Genomic DNA, 20948 nt, shown 5'->3' on the forward strand with positions numbered 1-20948 from the left:
GTCCCTTTAAAAAGATCCCCTGTGTGCTCGAGGCCACGCACGCAAATGTATTCTGTTTGTAAGACATGTAAAAACTTGCTTAAGAAATAATCATTGTTATATTTATTGCACATGTATAATGTGTACATGCACGTCAATGTTTTAGTTCTTCTAGACTGCGTATAGCTGCTCAAACGTGATATTTACAGCCGGAAGAATCAAGTTTTGTAAACTCACGAGTGATTTCTTTCATTGTGCAACGTGACATTCACCTGACGAAACATTTGTAAAAACATAATTTCTGATTCATTGTCTCATATCACCACTATATTTAACTCTTTGGTTGAGCTGAGCTCCCGCGTTCCTCCCTGTACTGTAGCCTGTCTGTCAGACTCGTTCCCCACACCTTTGAGAATGTAAGAATCTGAGAATGAATACACATTAAGAATCTCTTCAATTAACATTATCCTCAGAATATAAATTAACATTTTGGAGGCCGCAGTACATAATGAAAGTATCCCAAAAACCAGCGGCTCCACCCGCTGGGGTTACAGTGAACCGGGCGGGGCCAATATTCTCTGACCTTAAGCTCAGAGGCTGAATCATGGTGTGTTACAATACGAATTTTTTGATTTGTTAATGTCTCTTGGGTGAAAAGTTTGTTGTGACGCAAGCGTGTGCTATGATTGACCAGTTAACCGCTGCGTTGTGATTGGTTGAATACTGCAAGCGTGTGAGGGAAAGGTACGCCCTCCTTACTTGCGTATACATTTCGGCGGTCTTAGTCAAATCAGACCACCAAGTGACGTAGACCTGTGGTGGAGAGGTTACACGAGGTGTTTCAAGACTGTCTATGTGAGCGTTTGCTTTTAGATATAATGGTTCTTTTGTTCTGACACATTTTTATTTATGAAATTTTACGCGACTAATAAATGCATGGGCAACTTACACTCGCCTAAAGGATAATCAGGAACACCTGTTCAATTTCCCATTAATGCAATGATGTAATGGTGGTTGTGTAATGGTGTGGGGGATGTTTTCTTGGCACACTTTAGGCCCCTTAGTGCCAATTGGGCATCGTTTAAATGCCACGGCCTACCTGAGCATTGTTTCTGACCATGTCCATCCCTTTATGACCACCATGTACCCATCCTCTGATGGCTACTTCCAGCAGGATAATGCACCATGTCACAAAGCTCCAATCATTTCAGATTGGTTTCTTGAACATGAAAGTTCACTGTACTAAAATGGCCCCCACAGTCACCAGATCTCAACCCAATGGAGCATCTTTGGGATGTGGTGGAACGGGAAATTCGTGCATCCCACAAATCTCCATCAACTGCAAGATGCTATCCTATCAATATGGGCCAACATTTCTAAAGAATGCTTTCAGCACCTTGTTGAATCAATGCACGTAGAAGTAAGGCAGTTCTGAAGGCGAAAGGGGGTCAAACACAGTATTAGTATGGTGTTCCTAATAATACTTTAGGTGAGTGTATGTGCCTGAGAGAGTTTATTGAAGGACCTCGCAATAAACAATACTTCACAAGAGATAGGGCCAAGCAGTCTGGTGAAGCCCAACCACCCGCAGGATATCAGAACCCCAGACGAAGCCCAACCAGGTATAAACTTACCAGCAACTAGAAAGGAAAATTGATGGTAGAAGACCTCAGATACTTTGCCCTAAATCCTACAACAAAGAATGGGCAACCATTGACTCGGATCTCGTCCAGCTATGAGCAGGCCAAAACGGAGATGTCTAAAGAAAATTGGAGAAGATGGGGGAGATCATCTACACCTATGGGGATGAGATATTTGGATAATCATTTGACTGCTTTTATACATTCTTAAGCCCTTGTTATTTTAAGTCAGTTAATTAAAAAAAAAAACAATTCATTAAGTATTTTTCTACTTAATTTCTGCGCCTCGCCACAGATCAAAATGCAGAATAATTTTTATGAACTAATAAAAGACAAAAACAAAACAAGGTAATCCAGACACTAAACAAAACAAAAAAACAAAGACCGACACCAGACAAAGGAAATACTAGGGTTTAAATACACTGGGCTAACAGGCGGACCTGTGCCGTGGAGCAGTGGAGGACCTGGTGGATTCCAGTCGGCTATCTTGACTGAAACACGGAACTCGGGAAGATTGTAGGCGGCCATCTTGCCTGAGGCAGGAATCTGGGGAATGACATCGGTCGCCATCTTCCCTGAGGCAGATCTCTCAGAACGATCATCGGCAGCCTTCTTGTCACTAGCTTCCGGAATGGTATAGCAATACACAGCCCAGACACACCACTAGACTCCAACCACAACCGGCAGAGCTGACATCAAGGACAGGACCTCAGGATCAGATACCTCCAGGTCCTCAGGACAAGGGACCACCGGTGTGGCTGCTGCGATGACTGGGGGCTCTGGGCTGGTAGCAATCTTGCGAGCGGCTCTGGACAATCTGAGTAGGAATTGCAGGCTTACTGACCTCCCCAAAAAATATTCAGGGGATTCCTCCTCAGCTTCACCCACAGTGAAGGGGGACAAGACACAGGATACAAAAAAATTTGGGGCAACTAATTGAGTCCAAAATTACAGGGAACAAAAAACAGATCATAACATATTCGATCGATTACGTCAAACCTATTTGCTCATCGTGGCATCATTCCTTAAGGCACTGGGCGGAGCCAAGCACACTCTGATTGTGTAAAGATTTAGTCCTGTCAGAGACATAAATAGGCAGATTTGCTTTCAAAACTTCACACATTGATCAAGAGTGTGAAGGTTGACGTATCTACAAAAAATAAGGTAAAAGAAACATAACTGCCTGTGACTTGCATTGTGGTTTATGTCATATTCTCTTTCTCTTTCTCTCTCTCTCTGTCTCCATCTCTCTCTGTTTCTCTCTGTAGATTGGTACATATTTTCAATTGAAGTTTGATTTAATTAATGAATTTACTTTATAATAGCACATTCACTGCTCAAATAATACATTATATTTTTCGTTTTAATCTACCTTTAGTTCTAATTGTGGTTCATCTTTATCTTCATTTCTTTTAATAAGAATAAAATGTCGTTTTGCTTTGTAAATCAATCTTGAGAAAAAAAGTAAGAACTGCCATAAGAAGTTTTTTTCGAGAATACAAAACATTTCTGACTTTTTTCTAAAATTGCAGTTTAATTAAAAATATGGCAGTTCAGATGAATTTTCTTCTGAAGAATGTTTTGTGACAACTAATTACTTTACTATTAAAAATTGGGCACAAACTCTTGATAAAGCTTTATAACCAAAGTTTCATTCTCAAAGTAAATATATTCACTACTTTATCATTCTTTAATGTAATTTAATATATATCATATCCTCCACAGACATGGACAGCAGACTGGTGTTTTTGGTGGTGTTTGTGATCTCCTCTGCGGTGCTGTACAACAAGGCAAATGGGGTCGAAACACCTTTAAATGTAAGAATCTCTTTCATTACTATTTTTATGGCAGGTGTTCAATCCGAGACCTGCAGCGATTGTTTAGAATCTAGATGGTATTGTGATGAAAAGTGTGTTAGTTTATCAATAGACCTGAGATGTTTCTGGTGTTTCTTTCTGCAAGTACATCTTCACCCGCAGTGACTGTGGAACAACCAAACTCTGCGTGCAAAAACCGACTTCATGTGACCCTTCAGGCACCTCCGAGTGCTTCTTCGCCTCTACAAGATTCAACTTTATAGATTCACATTTGGCCATTGAGCTCAGCGGTTCCTCCACCGGTTACATCGCCCTTGCAGCGGGAATTAAATCCGATCTGGTAAACTAAACAGCTAAACATTGGACAAAAAAACTCCTTCTTTTAGGGCTTTTAGTTCCTTTGTAGACTGTACTCAAAAGTGTCACATCAGTGGTATCACCAAGATCACGGGATGGTTTAAACTGGAAAAACCTGTCAAACTTACCTGGCACACAAACTGTCAGTTAAGGAATATCTCATTACAATTATTTCATTGGTCAAGCAAACAGTAGGCAACCATTGTTAAAGATTTGGTGGCGAGTCTTAAAAATGAACTCTAAATACATAACCGAGAAATGTTTGTTCATCTACATTTCTCCCAACAGTTTTCAAGAATCATTTCTTTTCTTCATAACATTTCCCTTTCTTTTATGCACAGGGGGATAATGCTGTCTTTGTCTGTACCAATAACAATGGCAGCTTGTTGTTCAGAGCCGGAACTTACATAAACAATAACCTGGTGATACGTTCTGTAAGTCATTTCTGATCATATCATTTGAACTCTGTTCCTTAGATATTTCTAAAGAAAATTTTAAATTAGACATTTAGATTTTATTTTTGAATACATGTACTGTATTACTTTGCTGTAGTTTTGCAGCATGTTTTCCAGTAACTTACTGTGATTTAATTACTTTAATTTGAGTTCAACTTAAAACACTTTGACTTCTGAAAAAAAGGACTTTCAAAATAAGAGGTTTTACAAAATGCATCTAGATTTTTTAAAGTTTAATAAATTCCAATGGCTTGATAAATATGAATTCATATGATTTGAAAGAAAGTTGATGTAGCTCCGGACAATATAAAGTTGTGAATTGTTTCTCTCTATTTTCATAGTTCGGTGAAAGCAACATCCAGTACCGTCTGAGACAGCCGAATATAATTCAGTGTGCTTTCACCATCCCCTTTAAGTTGTCTAATAACAATATAAACATCTTGGGCGTCAACTTTAATGCCACCAACATTCCTGTATTCCTTGAGGTCTATAAAGGTTCATACAATGGTGGGTGTTTGATATTGACATGTACTGAAAGTAAACAATATACCATAAGAAATGAAGACGATTGAAACTGAGTGTGATCATTTCATCTTTTCTCTTTAAAGGCACTGTTTTTGGAGAGCCGATGAGTGCTTTTGGCTCCTCTGTTTCTGTAAATCTGGCTGATGTTAAGTCTTCTGGTGCCACAAATTCAATCTCCACCACCACTGCTCTTGGTCTGCTGGCTGCAGTCGCTCTGCGTTTTCTCTGAAGGAAAAGATGTTGTAGTTGTGCAATAAGTATCTGTGATGTAGAATGTGTATTTGATGTTTAACCTCTGGTAGGAAGAGTAGATTATTCTCCACTGTTTTGGCATTGGTCTGTATGTAAAGCCAACTCTTTTCACTCAGGTGTTTTAATAGTACTGGATCTTTATCATTTATTACTGGTGGAAATGATCATGAAAACTCACTTTTATATATTACCCGGTGATTTGAAGTAACATTAATGCTACACTGATGACAGTAAACGTGAATATTTTAACTAATTTAATTTAACAAATGTAATGAATATGACAATAGTGTTCTTTTGTGATGTTAAATACTGAAGATGAACACTACATAAATTAAACTCCTTGTTTTGGGAAACTGATGGCATTGTCTTTCTTTCATCACATGATTTTTTAACATCATTTATAGATTGACCGGGTCACTTGTCACACTTTATCTTTTTTATATTTTAGTCACACAGACACAGATCTTAAAGCTGAAAATGTCTGTGAGGAAAATGTGACAAAATGTAACTTCCTATTAAAAGTCTATTAGACATTTCAGCTAAATTTAAACAATAAGACAATATATAAAACATGTGTTTACAGTAAACAACATTGAGACCATGTTAATAAGTTACCTGAGAAAACACTCTAACCTTGGTATTTTAGTTCAACACATTTTAAGTGTGATTCAGAAGAGGAGAAAATCGATTTCAATAATTTCCTTTTTTTAAACATTATAGATATATCATAATAATATCATTTCGAGAGTGGTTTTTGGCCATGAAATTTGATATTGTATCAGCTCCATACAAAACCAACATAGAGTTGTAAGTTGTCACAGACATCTTGGAGACGTCTATCTGATCTATGAATACACATCTGCAAGATTTAATTTTTTATGTCTGCTCATCTGGAATGCGTGTCTGAGATGTTTTCTGTCAGATAAAAACATCTAGAACTTGGGTCTTCAACCGGGGATCCGTGGTGGAGCTGCAATGTGTCCGCTGATTACCGTTTACTCACAGGCAACTTTTTGTTAAAATGGAAACATGAGAACAGAAATATCACAACAAATGTTCCCTTTCGAGAGCGGTCACTTCGACATTGCGGAGAACCGCATATGAAGCTCCTCCCCCTTTTCACTTTTCCTGAAGTCTTATTGGATAACGCCAGTAAAAAAACTGGCCAATTGTCGCAAGAATGCAACAGTATGCAAATACTGACGAATCCAGACAGTATAAATACAGTGCATGTGACGATAATCCTCAGAATCTTCTTTTTCACGCTGCCATCGTTGAAGACGCAACTGGATACTTCTTCACCGCATCCGATGGCTTCCTTATGTTGTCTTTGCGCGGGTCCCATTGACCCGCAGGATACGCATGAGCACTGCATTGCCTGCCTGGGCCTGGCTCATGCGGAGGCTGCTTTCTGCGAGTCCGATTGCGCGCACTGTGCGGACCTGCCGGCGCGTGTCTTGAGAACTCGCAGGAACATCGCTCGTGGAATTATAGGGTCGAGGCTCACTGCCACCAACGAGTCGCTGGTGAGTCTACCCATTCCTAGGGGGAGCGGCGACGACACGGCTCCGGGCCGCCGTCCTCTGCCGTCACCCCATTCCCCAGTCCTCTACGTCGACCAGAGTCTTCGTCCCCCGCCTTCCAGCTTCGGACAAGGACTGGGCAGGATCGGAGCGGGATCGCCCCGACCTAGAGAGCACCCCGGACCTCCACGAGGAGTTCATAAGGGTCCTCGAGAAGGCCGTCAGCGAGCTCGACATCACCTGGAGTTCACCTGAGGAGCCGGCAAAAAGTAAGCTCGACTCGTGGTACCTTCAGGCGTGCCGCCGTCAGGCCACATCAAAGAGGAGTGCGCCATTTTTCCCAGATGTCCACGAGCACGTGGTGAAATCGTGGTCTGCTCCTCAGTCGGCGCGCGTTCACGCTGCTTCTCAGTCCATGTTCGCGCACGTGGTCGGAACGGAGGCCCACGGTTACGTGCGCATGCCACCCGTCGAGGAGACCCTCGCTGCTCATTTGCGCCCTTCAACCACCTCATTGGGCTCGGACCCAGGCCTGCCGTCGAAGCCGTGCAGGTTTACCGCCCATCTCGCCGGTAAGGCTTACGCATCCGCCGGGGAAGCCGCTTCCGCTTTGCACGCAATGGCGGTGCTGCAGGTGTTCCAGGCTAAGATCTTTCAGTCGCTGGATAGCGGCAGCCTGGAGGCGGACGCCACGAGGGATCTGGGGGGAAGCGACCGACTTCGCTCTGATGGCTACGAAGCGGACCGCACAAGCTATCGGCCGATCCATGGGATTTATGGTCGTCCTCCACCGTCATCTGTGGCTTACGTTGGTGGACCTAAAAGACGCTGATCGTAAGTCTCTTCTCAACGCCCCGATCACTCCCTCCGGCCTCTTTGGTGACGTCGTGGAGTCAGTGGTAGAGCGCTTCGGGGAGGCGCAAAAGCGCGCCACGACCATGAGTCACGTACTCCCTCGACGCTCTTATCAACCGTCTCCGAGAGCCCGTTCTACATCCACGCCGCACTTCACGCAGAGGCCGGCCAAACAGCACGCTGCTTCCGCTCCGGCTTCTCGAGGTCGTGAGCCGGATGCTCGGCCTAAACAATGGTCGGGCCCACCTAAGAAGAGGTCCGGCCGAAGAGAGGTCCGCCGCGCCATGACGGCGGAGCGTCATCGTCTGCCAAGCCGTCGTCATGACGGACCAATAAAGAGGAGGGGAGAGTTCGTGAGCGTCCCAGTGGCCCCCAAACGCCGCTGTTTGCATCAGTTTTCCCCCGCGTTTGAGGGCGAACACACATACCTGTTCACAAAAGGAGCTCTTTCCCCCTCACCCAACCAATACTGCGTTCCTTGCCCTGCCACGGTGCAGCGCGAAGCCGCAGTTAATCCCGGCTATAACCAGCCTTCCCTCGCCCACGGCCTTTCCCGTGGGCGAGAGACGGCTGGAGTCTCACACACGAGCCATTTCCCCGCCAGTGCTATTGGCCTCGCTGCACCAGCGTGCTTCCCTAAACGGTCCGCTGACGGTAACGCCCGAAGAGATTCGGCCATTATGTCTGTTTCTGGACGCATGGAAAGCCATTCCAGGCATTTCTCATTGGCTACTAAATGTGGTAGAAAACGGGTACACCCTGCAGTTCAGACGCAGACCTCCGCGCTTCAGCGGTGTGGTTCCGTCGCTTACGTCAGCGCAAAATGCGCCTGTGTTGAGACAGCCTGGTCGCGAAAGGAGCGATCGAGCGCGTCCCTCCGAACGAGCGAGAAAGCTGGTTTTACAGCCGGTATTTTGTAGTCCCCAAGAGAGATGGTGGTCTGCGTCCGATTCTGGACTTGAGACCCGTCAACCGAGCCCTTCACAAGCGAGCGTTCAGAATGATAACTCTAAAACAGATCCTGGCACAAGTGCGTCCCGGGGACTGGTTTGCATCCGTGGATCTGAAGGATGCGTATTTTCATGTTCAGATAACATGCAGAAGAGCAAGCTCACTCCGAGCCAGTCAATAACATATCTTCAATTCAATTCAATTCAAGTTTATTTATATAGCGCTTTTCACAATGTGTATTGTTTCAAAGCAGCTTTACAGGGGCAAACAGGAAAAACAGAAAAGTTAAAACACAGCACAGTGCATGGTATTTATACAACGAGTAAGTTCATTCTAATAAATAACATCTAATTTCTAAATAAATAAATGAATGAATGCAGTCTCCCGGTGAGCAGGCCAACACTGCCCTGCTGTGGCGAGGAACCCAAACTCCAATGATTGATTAATGGAGAAAAAAACCTCGGGAGAAACCAGGCTCAACCGGGAGGGCCAGATCCCCTCTGACGTGTCATAGCTGCACTCAGACTGGTGACATGTGATTTTAGTTTAGCATTTAATACCAAATATTGTAACTTCAGCATTAATAAGACAAATAGTCCGTCTTTGCTCTTGGTTGGGGATGTAGTGGTCTGAGCTGGGATGGTCCGATGGTCATATTTCTCTTGGCAGCTGGTGGAATTGCCTTAGATGGAGCTGGGATGGTCAGTCAGTCTGCAGCTGTATCTGGTGTAATCTCAAATTGGGGATGGGCATCTGTCGGTCGTCTGGACATGGTGGAACTTCTTCCTACCTCGGGATGGGCATCTGTCGGTCGTCTGGACATGGTGGAACTTCTTCCTACCTCGGGATGGGCATCCCGAGGCAGAGGCGGAAAGAGAATAAAGAGAATAATTAGCGTAGCTGCTGTTCATTAACTATGCATTAAGTGAAAGCTTGGCTGAAAAGATGTGTCTTTAATCTAGATTTAAATTGGGAGAGTGTGTCTGACCCTCGAATAGTATCAGGAAGGCTATTCCAGAGTTTAGGTGCTACGTATGAGAAAGCTCGTCCACCTTTGGTGGATTTTGTTATTCTAGGTATTGTCAAAAGTCCTAAGTTTTGAGATCTCAGCGAGCGTGATGGGTTGTAACGTGATAAAAGCTCGGTTAAGTAAGTAGGTGCTAAACCGTTCAGGGCTTTGTAAGTAATTAAAATAATTTTAAAATCAATGCGATACTTAATGGGTAGCCAGTGAAGCGATGATAAAACTGGGGTTATGTGATCGTATTTTCTTGACCTAGTAAGAACTCTGGCAGCTGCATTCTGAACTAACTGTAGTTTGTTTATCGATGATACAGGACAACCACTAAGTAGAGCATTACAATAGTCAAGCCGTGAGGTCACAAATGCATGAACAAGCTTTTCTGCGTCTGCAACACATAAACTATTTCGTAATTTGGCAACATTTCTAAGGTGGAAGAAGGCTGTTTTTGTGATATTTGAGATGTGATTTTTAAATGACAGGTTGCCGTCTAATATAACGCCTAGGTCTTTAACTGTATTTGTTGGAGTAACAGTGCAGCTTTCAATTTGCAGGCTGTAATCGGAGATATTCGGTTTACTTAATTTTGGTGCTATAAGTAATATTTCTGTTTTGCTAGAGTTTAAAAGGAGGAAATTACTAGTCATCCAATGTTTTATGTCCTCGATGCACTCTGCCAGTTTGGATAGCTTAAAGGAATCATCTGGTCTTGATGAGATATATAGCTGAGTATCATCTGCATAACAGTGGAAGCTAATTCCATGTTTTCTAATAATGTTGCCGAGGGGCAGCATGTATATGGAGAAAAGCAAGGGTCCTAAAACCGATCCCTGTGGTAATCCATAATTGACTTGCGTAAGATTTGACGATTTCCCATTTAAATGGACGTATTGATATCGGTCTGTTAAGTAAGATCTGAACCATTGCAGTGCCTGTCCCTGAATACCGATATAATGGTGTAAACGATCTAGTAGTATTTTATGGTCTACAGTATCGAAAGCAGCACTAAGGTCAAGCAGGACTAAGAGTGAGATGTTTCCTTTATCTGAAGCAATAAGAAGGTCATTTGTAATTCTAACGAGCGCAGTTTCAGTGCTGTGATGCGGTCTAAAGCCAGACTGAAACTTTTCGTGCATGTCATTATTTTGTAGGAAGGTACACAGTTGAGTTGACACTACTTTTTCTAGTATTTTAGACAAGTACGGGAGATTTGAAATCGGTCTATAGCTTCCAAGTTCATTTGGGTCTAAATTTGGTTTTTTGATAAGAGGCTTAATTACAGCCAGTTTAAAGGGTCCTGGGACATGTCCTAGATTAATAGACGAGTTGATTATGTTACAAATGGGCTCAATTACAGCAGGTAGTAACTCTTTTAATAAAGTAGTCGGAATGGGGTCTAATAAGCATGTCGTCGGTTTGGATGTTGCAATAATTTTAATTAAATCTTCCTGATTTATAGGAGAAAAACACTCTAGCTTTTCTTTTTGGGTGACGGTTGAAACTAATTCTTCCGACAAACTTGGAGGTTTGGTTTTAGCTATGTTGTCTCGTATTATTTCGATTTTCTCTGTAAAAAATTTCATGAATTCATTGCTACCAAGGTGCGGCGGAATACCCAGGTCAGGTGGAGTCTGTTTGTTTGTTAATTTAGCAATTGTACTAAATAAAAACCTTGGATTGTTTTTGTTATTTTCTATGAGGTTACGGAAGTGCTCGGCTTTTGCTGCTTTTAGTGCCTTTTTGTAACAGCTTGCACTCTCTTTCCATGCAATTTTAAAGACCTCTAATTGGGTTTGTTTCCATTTTCGCTCCAGTTTACGCGTTTCTCTTTTTAGGGCGCGAGTGGTGTTATCATACCATGGTGCTATGTTCTTTTCATTTATCCTTTTTGACTTCATAGGTGCGACCGCTTCTAATGTATTAGAGAAAATAGTGCCCATGTTGCTGGTCATGTCATCGAGCAATTTTATATTCGTTGGAAAGGTTATTAGAGAAGTCAGATCTGGCAAGTTCTTTACGAAACTATCTTTAGTAGTTGAGGTGATTGTTCTACCTTGTCGATAACGAGATATACAACTGATTTCTGCAGTGCGCAGTGTACATATTATAAGATGGTGATCGGAAACATCGTCGCTTTGAGGTATAATATAGATATTGGTTAGATCGGCTCCGTGAGATATAATCAAGTCTAGGGTATGATTAAGGCGATGAGTAGGTCTATTGATGTATTGTGTTACACCACAAGAGTCTAGTAGTTCTTTAAACGCCACAGCTAATGGATCGTTAGCACTGTCTACGTGGATATTAAAATCTCCAACAATCAGTACTTTATCGACGTTAACCAATAGATCCGATAAGAAGTCTGCGAACTCTATCAGAAAATTAGTGTAAGGCCCAGGGGGTCTATACACAGTAACCAATGTAAGAGAGACCAATGATTTTTTACTTTTGTTTGGAACTGTTATGTTCAACGCAAGCATTTCAAATGATTTAAATGTATGCATTGTTCTCCGAGTAACGGTAAGAAAGTCTCTAAAGATTGTTGCGACACCACCACCTCGACCAACCGGACGTGGCTCATGAATATAACCGTAGCTTGGAGGAGTAGACTCATTTAGACCAAAATAATCATTTGGCTTAAGCCAGGTTTCAGTGAGGCAAAGTATATCAAAACTGTTGTCTGTGATCATTTCATTTACAATAACTGCTTTTGGATTTAGTGATCTAATATTAAGTAGCCCAAACTTTAGGCGTTGGTTTTGCTCATTAAATATATTGTCTTTTGGTTTAATCATGATAAGATTTTTTTCTCTGACTTTTAAATAAATTATTATTTGGTTGTATTATTCGGGGGACAGACACAGTCTCTATGCATTTGAAAGCAGTAACATTCATAACAGTTGGGTGAGAAGAACACAGACTGTAGTTAAAATTTGTACTTACTAGTCAAATGGTGCGTAGCGTCTTTGAGATGTTGTCAGACAGAATTTCCGCTCCAATGCTGCTGGGGTGCAGCCCGTCGGGGCGGAAAAGCCTAGGTCGCTCCCAGAACAGATCAAAATTATTTACAAAGAGCAGCTTCTGTTCAATACACCATGACATTAACCAATTATTAAGCATAAATAGTCTACTGAACTTTTCGTTCCCTCGTCGGTAAGTTGGAAGCGGCCCTGATACGATGATCCTCGCCGTGGGCGATGCGTTGCGAACAGTATCGACCAGACTCCTGAAGTCCCTCTTCAGGATCTCCGACTGCCGCATTCTCACATCATTCACCCCCGCGTGCAGAACTACGGCTCCTACTCTTGCATCCTCCTTCAGAATCGCAGTTACCTGCGCAGACACATCGAGAACACGGGCGCCAGGAAAACAGTGAGTGCGCACCTTACCTTCATTGAAGGAGGCGCGTACGTTCCGGACGATTGAGTCTCCGATGACCACAGCGTTGGATTTCGTCTCGCAGCGGGCGGCAAAGCGATTTCTCGTAGAAATCTCGAAGACCGGTCGCGGCGGTGGGGGAGAGGTCATCGCTCCGGTCCTGGATTTCGCCTTCCGCCGTGTGTGTGCAGGTGCAGGAGTGAAGTTCATTTCGGCTCGTCGTGATCTTGAAGCCTGGGCTCTGTGCATAGAAACACATGGAGTAGAAGTGATAGGAGTATTACAATCACGTCGAACACTTACCGCAGCTTTGCGAGCGTCAGCCCGGGATGTTTCCATCGCCGTTTTACGTTCTCGCAGACGTGTTTGCCTCTCGAGTAGATCGTGGATCTGCTTCTCCAATACTTCCAGTTCTGACTGAAGTGCGAAGAAAGATTCATCATCTGCACTCAAAGGTAACGTTAAACACATATCTGAATCATTAGCCATTAGTGGTGTCATAATGAGAACAGTGAGTTAAGCAGTAAAGGCAATATTCACAAACTAAAGGCTGGGAATGCTAACAGCCTGAGTGCTAATAGCGAATGATCGTATAAAACAAATCTATCTGTGCGTTATATGACGATATTTGGTATGGGATACACTTAAGGATAGGTTTAACCCTCTGTGAGTTATCAATTTACAATATAAATATTAAGAAATAACAGGAATAAACGATATATTTAGAAAAAGTTTGACGGAGCTCTGTCTCAAACCACGCTCTCTCAGCGAACAGGAAGTGATGAGGTCCTGTTCTGGGGGTATGTTTCGACTCAGTGGAGATGCGCGCTCGCCTCTCTCTAGAGAGGACGGAGTCCATCTCTTCAGCTCTACATTTGCTCAGGCTGGGTCGGTCTGTTCCCCTGAGAGAGTTTCAGAGGCTTTTGGGTCTAATGGCGTCAGCCTCGACGGTCTGCCACCTGGGTCTTCTGCACATGCGACCGCTACAGTTTTGGCTAAAGGCTCGGGTTCCATGGAAAGCATGGTCCTCGGGTCGAGTGCGAGTCCCTTTTACACTCAGTTGCCTCAGTGCCCTGAGCCCGTGGCGCGACCCGGGCATGTTCAGTCGGGGAGTTCCCCTGGGCCTGGTTACGAGACGCATAGTCGTTACGACGGATGGGGCGCGGTGTGCGAGGGCATGCCGGCATCCGGCCTTTGGACACAGTCACTGAGAAAATGGCATATAAATCGTTTGGAGCTGAAGGCGGTGTCTCTAGCTCTCCATACTTTCCAGTCGTGGCTGGAGAAGAAACATGTCCTGATTCGCACCGACAACATGTCCGTGGTTTCGTACATAAATCGCCAGGGAGGAGTCCCCTCAGGAACTCTTTTCAAACAGGCTGCGAGTCTCCTACTGTGGGCAGATTGGCATCTACTCTCTGTCAGGGCAGCGCATATCCCCGGTCGTCTGAACTGCGGAGCGGACATGCTTTCGAGGGAAGGTCTTCCGCACGGGGAATGGAGGCTTCATCCCGACTCAGTGCGGTCACTTTGGGAGCGCTTTGGGAAGGCGGAAGTGGATCTATTCGAGACGTGCGAGAACGCGCACTGCCCGCTGTATTTCTCGCTGACCCACTCCCCCATGGGGAGCAACGCTCTGACGGTGCGTTGGCCGGACGTTCGGCTTTACGCGTTTCCTCCGGTGAAGATCCTGCCCCTGGTGCCGTGCAAAATCAGAGAGGAGACGGCGACGGTGATCCTCGTCGCTCCGTTTTGGCCGAATCAACCGTGGTTTCCGGACCTGAGCGAATTGTTAACGGCACCGCCGTGGCGGATTCCCCTCACGAGAGACCTGTTGTCCCAAGCGAACCGCACGATATTTCACCCCAGCCCGCAGCTGTGGAGCCTTCATGCCTGGCCTCTTCGGGGGTTTTAAATGCACTTCCTCAGCGTGTACTTGACACTATTTCAGAGTGTCCTGCGCCTTCCACCAGGCGTTTATACGCTCTCAAATGGGGGGTGTTTGTTAAATGGTGCAGTAGTAACAATATCGACCCGATTTCCTGCCCCGTGTCGGATATTTTATGCTTCCTGCAGCACAGGCTGGACAACAGCGGACTCCTGTCAACACTGAAGGTTTATGTGGCTGCCATCGCCTCGTTTCGTTCCCCGGTTGATGGGCAATCGATTGGAAGGCACATGCTGGTGGTCAGATTCCTCAGAGGAGCGAGGAGACTTTTTCCCACGCGATCCCCTTCGGTGCCGCCTTGGGACTTAGCGCTGGTGTTGAAGGCTCTCTCTTCTCCCCCATTTGAGCCTTTGGACGCGGCTTCCATAAGAGAGCTCACTCTAAAAACTGTTCTCCTTCTTGCCCTTGCTTCGGCTAAGCGCATAGGGGATCTACAAGCGCTCTCAGTCGGCGCTGATTTCATTCGTTTTGGAACCGGCGACTGCAACGTCACTCTCCGGCCGAAATCGGGTTATGTGCCAAAGTCTATGTCTATCCCATTTAGAGCAAAGGTCATTTCTTTGCCCGCTTTGTTTTCCAACTCGCCAGACTCGCAGAATGCTAACGCTCAGATAGTGGTCTGCCCGGTAAGGGTTTTATGGGCTTACATCGATCGCACGGCTTTCGGCTTTCGGCAGTCTGAACAGCTCTTCGTCTGTTTTGGTGGGGGAACTAAAGGTCGGGCTGTATCAAAGCAGAGGCTCTCTCACTGGGTGGTGGACGCTATTACCTTAGCGTATGAGAGTCAGGGACAGAACTGCCCCTTCGGTATCAGAGCTCATTCGACTAGGGCTATCGCCTCTTCGTGGGCCTGGTCTAAGGGCACATCTATTCAGGACATATGCTGTGCGGCAGGCTGGTCTTCGCAGAACACTTTCGCCAGGTTCTACAGATTGGACGTGTCCTCTTTGTCGTCTCAAGTCCTCTCGGTGAGTGCTGATCACTCTTTATCTTCTATCTTATAATCGCTTATGTTACACAGTTGTTGCCGCGTTGCTGTTTACGCTGTGCTTGGTGTACTTTTATGATCTCTGTTATATCCGCCCGGGAATCCGTGCTGGCTCTTACTGTTGTGGTGTATGCCCTGTTTCAGCGCAGCCCGCTGCATTTGTTGGGTTTGGATATGCAAATTTGGCAGGAGCCCAATCTAGCAGCTCATTGGCTTGTTCAGTGATTTGGCAGTTCATTGGCCGATTTAAGCCAATCAGCTGTTGACGCTTAGGACTACCTCGCGAATGGTTAAAATTGTATGCTTCCCATGCTTGTGTGTTATAACCCAGTTTTTTTGGCTGATTTTGCAAGCTCTCACGGCTGGATTGTACTACCGTTCCATATGCGGTTCTCCGCAATGTCGAAGTGACCGCTCTCGAAAGGGAACGTCTCCGGTTACTTTCGTAACCTCGGTTCCCTGAGAAGCGGGAACGAGACCTTGAGTGGATCGCCGTGTTCGCCGCTCATCACCGTGCAGGCGTTCTCTCGTAGATTCTGAGGATTGTCGTCACATGCACTGTATTTATACTGTCTGGATTCGTCAGTATTTGCATACTGTTGCATTCTTGCGACAATTGGCCAGTCTTTTTACTGGCGTTATCCAATAAGACTTCAGGAAAAGTGAAAAAGGGGAGGAGTTTCATATGCGGTTCTCCGCAATGTCTCGTTCCCGCTTCTCAGGGAACCGAGGTTACGAAAGTAACCGGAGACGTTTTCTTTTAAGCTGCGCACGTGCGCGTCCCGCGGACTCATTGGAGCTATCGCGCATTGCAATTTTAACCTGCGTGCGTGCAGACAAAATCATCCATTCAGGCACCGGAAGCAAGATATGGATGAAACGTTACATCTGCATCATCAAAACCGATGAATTCAGACTACGCATGGATTGTGTCGCGTGCAAATAAATTGCATTCTCATATGTTTCTGAACTTCTCAATTTGTTAAAGCTGTAAAACGCTTATTTGACTGACGCCGCTTCTCCATTGTAAACTCTGACAAAACTATCGTACATGTTTAAAATCAATGGAACCGTGTAGTACTGATGGCGCACATGAAACACCGAAAATATCGCTTACGCGTAGCATGTTACGCTCCTCAAAGTCTGACGTGATGCTCTTCAGAAAAAAGCTTGTGTTCGTTTTCGTGCAACTGCCGGAAAGACAACGAGATCCTTGTCGCTACACTATCCGTCCCGGAATGATTTGTTCCGCTTGTTGCTACCCGATCCGTCCCGGAAACACGATTTGTTCCGCGCATGCGCGAAAGTGCGTCTACTTCCGGTAATTACCATTTTCACGACAGTCGACTCGATGCGTTCTAATTGGCGCCACTTCCTGTTATCTTAGATGTTTTACGACAGTCTGTTAGTGGCGATGTTGGAGAGTACAAAAATGGTTGACAGCGCTATGGATTCGTTTGTGTTTTATGATCGACTTCAGAAATTTCTCTTAAAAGGAGAGATTCCTGACTGTCCTTCAGAGCGTCGTTAGGTTGAGTGAGTGGGTGGGTGGGGTTTGGGTTGTTGTTTGGAATAACCAAATGTGTAAATAAATGTAATAAATACATAAATAACTTTTTCTGTGTGTTTCTTAAATGCAGACATTTGTTAAAATATTAGAAAAGTAAGGTCAATGCCCTGTTCCTTAATCTGCAAGTTAAGCAAATGAATAGATGTTTGATTGTGTGACTGAGAGAGGCTGGGTGGGAGGTTGAGATTTAGTGAATGACTAAAGAAAATAAGGAACAAATGTAAAAATAAATTGGATGAATTCTGAAAATCCTGCTTGTCAAGGGCAACCATGTAAGGATTTCAATAATCTAATTAGGTTATCAATTTGTGCCACATATTAACCTTGACATATTTTGCCAAAAAAAGGTTTTAAGAGAAACATATTCATTTTAAGTTTTATAGTTTTTCTATAAATAAAGAAGTATTTTTATATATAAAAATCAGTTTCTCACTCCTGACATATAATATTTTGTCATATTGTATTTTCTTGGAATCAAAAAATATAATAAAAAGAAACATAAAGATTATTAGAGAAAAACTACTTTTCACTCTTTACAGGATTCCTTGTGTTTCCCTCCGTACGTTTCACCAAACCATTATCATTTGTAATATGTTTGATGTCTTTTGATGTTAATTGCTCTTTTTTATACAGAGTTTATTTAAAAAAATATTTCCGGTATGGACAAACAACTTTTTTATTAAAACTGCCGTAAATTGTTTCGAACAGAAGTAGACGGAGTTTCACGCATGCGCGGAACAAATCGTGTTTGCCGTAAATTATTTCGGCCGGAAGTAGACGCACTTTCGCGCATGCGCGGAACAAATCGTGTTTCCGGGACGGATCGGGTAGCGACAATGCGTTCTAATTCTGATTGGCGCCACTTCCTGTTATCGCAGACGTTTTACGACAGTCTGTTAGTGGTGATATTGGAGAGTACAAAAATGTTTGACAGCGCTATGGATTCGTTTGTGTTTTATGAGCGATTTCAGAAATTTCTCTTAAAAGGAGAGATTCCTGACTGTCCTTCGGAGCGTCGTTAGGTTGAGTGAGTGAGTGGGTGGGTTTGGGTGGTTGTTTGGAATAACCAAATGTGTAAATAAATGTAATAAATACATAAACAACTTTTTCTGTGTGTTTCTTAAATGCAGACATTTGTTAAAATATTAAAAAAATTAGGTCAATGCCCTGTTCCTCAATCAGCAATTTAAGTAGATGAATAGATGTTTGATTGTGTGACTGAGAGAGGCTGGGTGGGAGGTTGAGATTTAGTGAATGATTAAAGAAAATTAGGAACAAATGTATAAATAAATTGGATGAATTCTGAAAATCCTGCTTGTCAAGGGTAACCAGGTAAGAATTTCAATTATTTAATTAGGTTATCAATTTATGCCACATATTAACCATGACATATTTTGCAAAAAAAAAGGTTTTAAGAGAAACATATTCATTTTAAGTTTTATAGTTTTTCTATATATAAAGAAGTATTTTTATATATAAAAATCAATTTCTCATTCCTGACATATAATATTTTGTCATATTGTATTTTCTTGGAATCAAAAAATATAATAAAAAGAAACATAAAGATTATTAGAGAAAAACTACTTTCCACTCTTTACAGGATTCTTTGTGTATCCCTCTGTACGTTTCACCAAACCATTATCATTTGTAATGTGTTTACTGTCTTTTGATGTTAATTGCTCTTTTTTTATACAGAGTTTATTTTTAAAAAAAATTGGTATGGAGAAACAACTTTACTTTACTGCCGTAAATTGTTTCGAACAGAAGTAGACGGAGTCTCACGCATGCGCGGAACAAATCGTGTTTGCCGTAAATTATTTTCGCCGGAAGTAGACGCACTTTCGCGCATGCGCTGAACAAATTGTGTTTCCGGGACGGACCGGGACTACGATCGGGTTATTATCAAAACGTATTGTTATTATTATGAGGACAGATTATAAGACAGTGCCCTCTGCGGTTGCAGGATGCTATCTCAACTCAACTCAACTTTATTTATATAGTGCTTTTTACAATTTTCATTGTTACAAAGCAGCTGTACATGAGACACATTGAATACAAGAAAAACAACTAAAGGCATATACCTGTAAAAACAAGAAAAAGGTGAAAACAACAAAAGACATATAAAATATATTTCATGATATAAGAACATATTCCCACATTAGTTATGTTAATTGACAAGTCAGTCAGTATAACAGCGCTATAATGATATCACTTTAAACCCAAATGTTCAAATTAATCAAACAGATTAAGTACTATCAACTTAATTTTCTAAAAAAGTTCCACTTACTGAAATATTTTAAGTTCCTGTAACACTTTTTTACTTTTGAGTAAAGTATAATGATTATTTTTGATTAACTTGAAGTTTTGACTAAACTCAAAAAATTGATTTACTCCTTGTTCAATTTACTTCATTTAAACATGTTAATTCAACACAATTGGTCGAGAAGGATTTTCAGTTCCCAGCATGCTTTGCGTCAAACTGCGTTTGGAGAGTAAATGACAAAATATGATTATTTTATATGTATCTAGTAAAGTTGTTAGTGTTTATCTTCACTTCTCTTAGATGTTAAGAAGAGTTTGACATATTATTCAGTTTTGTGGTTACCATCGTTTAGAAGAGTGGAGCATGTGCCTAGTGTCTGCGATGCAGCATTTCACCTGTAATATGTGTTAGGTTACCAGTGAGCTGTAACCGTGCTATTGCCATTTCTGAAATTAGTCTCTATTTGCCCATTTTGGATTGCAGAAGTGAATGTGCTTGATTCATGCATATCTAGACTAAGGAATGTGTAAAATAAGGACACTGAAAGAATTTAGTTTAGTTTCTTAATGCAATTTTGGTGTACTTATTTGTTTAAGTTATCTTTACTTCATTTCATAAAATGCACTAACTAAAGACTTTGCTTGAACCAAAAACCTCTAATCTTGCATTTTAGGCTGCTTAAATCAAGCACACGCAGTTTTACATTTGCTTCGTTTATTTTTCTCTCTTTCAGATCTGTTGGAGGTAAGAACCAGTGGGCTTCAGTCTCCCAAAAACCAAAAGCACAAATAAAGAACATTAAAGGATACATGTTGTGTGATTTCACTAGAATGCTTACTTGACAAACAAAGAAGCTTTCACCTTGAAAATACATTAGACTTACCCATTGCTTATAGACCTTATTATCACGAGACGGGGGCAGGCACGGAAACGCAGGAACGGTAGACCCAATCGCAGGTGGACACAGACTGGATGCTGCCGGACATGGACTGGAATGAATCCCAGCTTCACCGGACTGGATAACGGCTGGAATGGCGGGAGGGATCTGTGGCGGGACATGACACCGGCGGCCTCTACCCTGGAAGGGCTAGCTTAATCTCATCCTTTTTTACCCTGTCATTTCTTGTCATTTCAAACAATTACATGTTCATATAGCTAGAAAAGAAAATGGCCCTGCTTTATAAATCGCTTTGGAATCCATTTTAAATTTCCAATAACCCTTATAATATTCATATCACACATGTAATGTGACATATATTAAGATTGCAGAGTGATGTCATATGATCATCCCTAAAGGAAGCATTTCCACGAAATGCGTTATGTTTGAAATATGCTTTCAAATTTTGAAAACTGACTTTCCACTTAAATCAGTCTTTGTTAACACTAGCTTCGTAAATAGCTAAGAAAAATTATATATATTCTGAAA

The 20948-nt window shown here is 42.8% G+C and overlaps 2 protein-coding genes across 4 annotated transcripts; one reads left to right on the plus strand and one right to left on the minus strand.

Annotated features, from left to right (window-relative positions):
• The first annotated feature begins 2754 nt into the window (after positions 1–2754).
• On the plus strand, positions 2755–5507 carry LOC130417239 (ferric-chelate reductase 1-like). Its single transcript, XM_056742619.1, has 6 exons — positions 2755–2783; positions 3345–3436; positions 3582–3776; positions 4135–4227; positions 4590–4755; positions 4857–5507. Exons 2-6 carry the CDS (start codon positions 3347–3349, stop codon positions 5000–5002), a joined length of 690 nt encoding a protein of 229 aa, XP_056598597.1. The 5' UTR covers positions 2755–2783; positions 3345–3346; the 3' UTR covers positions 5003–5507.
• A 3114-nt stretch (positions 5508–8621) lies between these two features.
• LOC130417229 (uncharacterized) lies at positions 8622–16943 on the minus strand. 3 transcript variants are annotated; one of them, XM_056742603.1, is made up of 3 exons: positions 16807–16930; positions 13057–13196; positions 12322–12994 (listed from the first exon to the last, which is right to left on the minus strand). In XM_056742603.1, exons 1-3 carry the CDS (start codon positions 16813–16815, stop codon positions 12322–12324), a joined length of 822 nt encoding a protein of 273 aa, XP_056598581.1. In that variant the 5' UTR covers positions 16816–16930. The 3 variants fall into 3 exon arrangements, with proteins under 3 accessions (XP_056598579.1, XP_056598581.1, XP_056598580.1); XM_056742601.1 differs by lacking the exon at positions 16807–16930 and adding an exon at positions 8622–9140 and having other exon boundaries at positions 12319–13530; XM_056742602.1 differs by having other exon boundaries at positions 12322–13170; positions 16807–16943.
• Between the last annotated feature and the right edge of the window lie 4005 nt (positions 16944–20948).

This window comes from Triplophysa dalaica, chromosome 3, assembly GCF_015846415.1.
Source record: "Triplophysa dalaica isolate WHDGS20190420 chromosome 3, ASM1584641v1, whole genome shotgun sequence".
NCBI classification, from domain to species: Eukaryota; Metazoa; Chordata; class Actinopteri; order Cypriniformes; family Nemacheilidae; genus Triplophysa; species Triplophysa dalaica.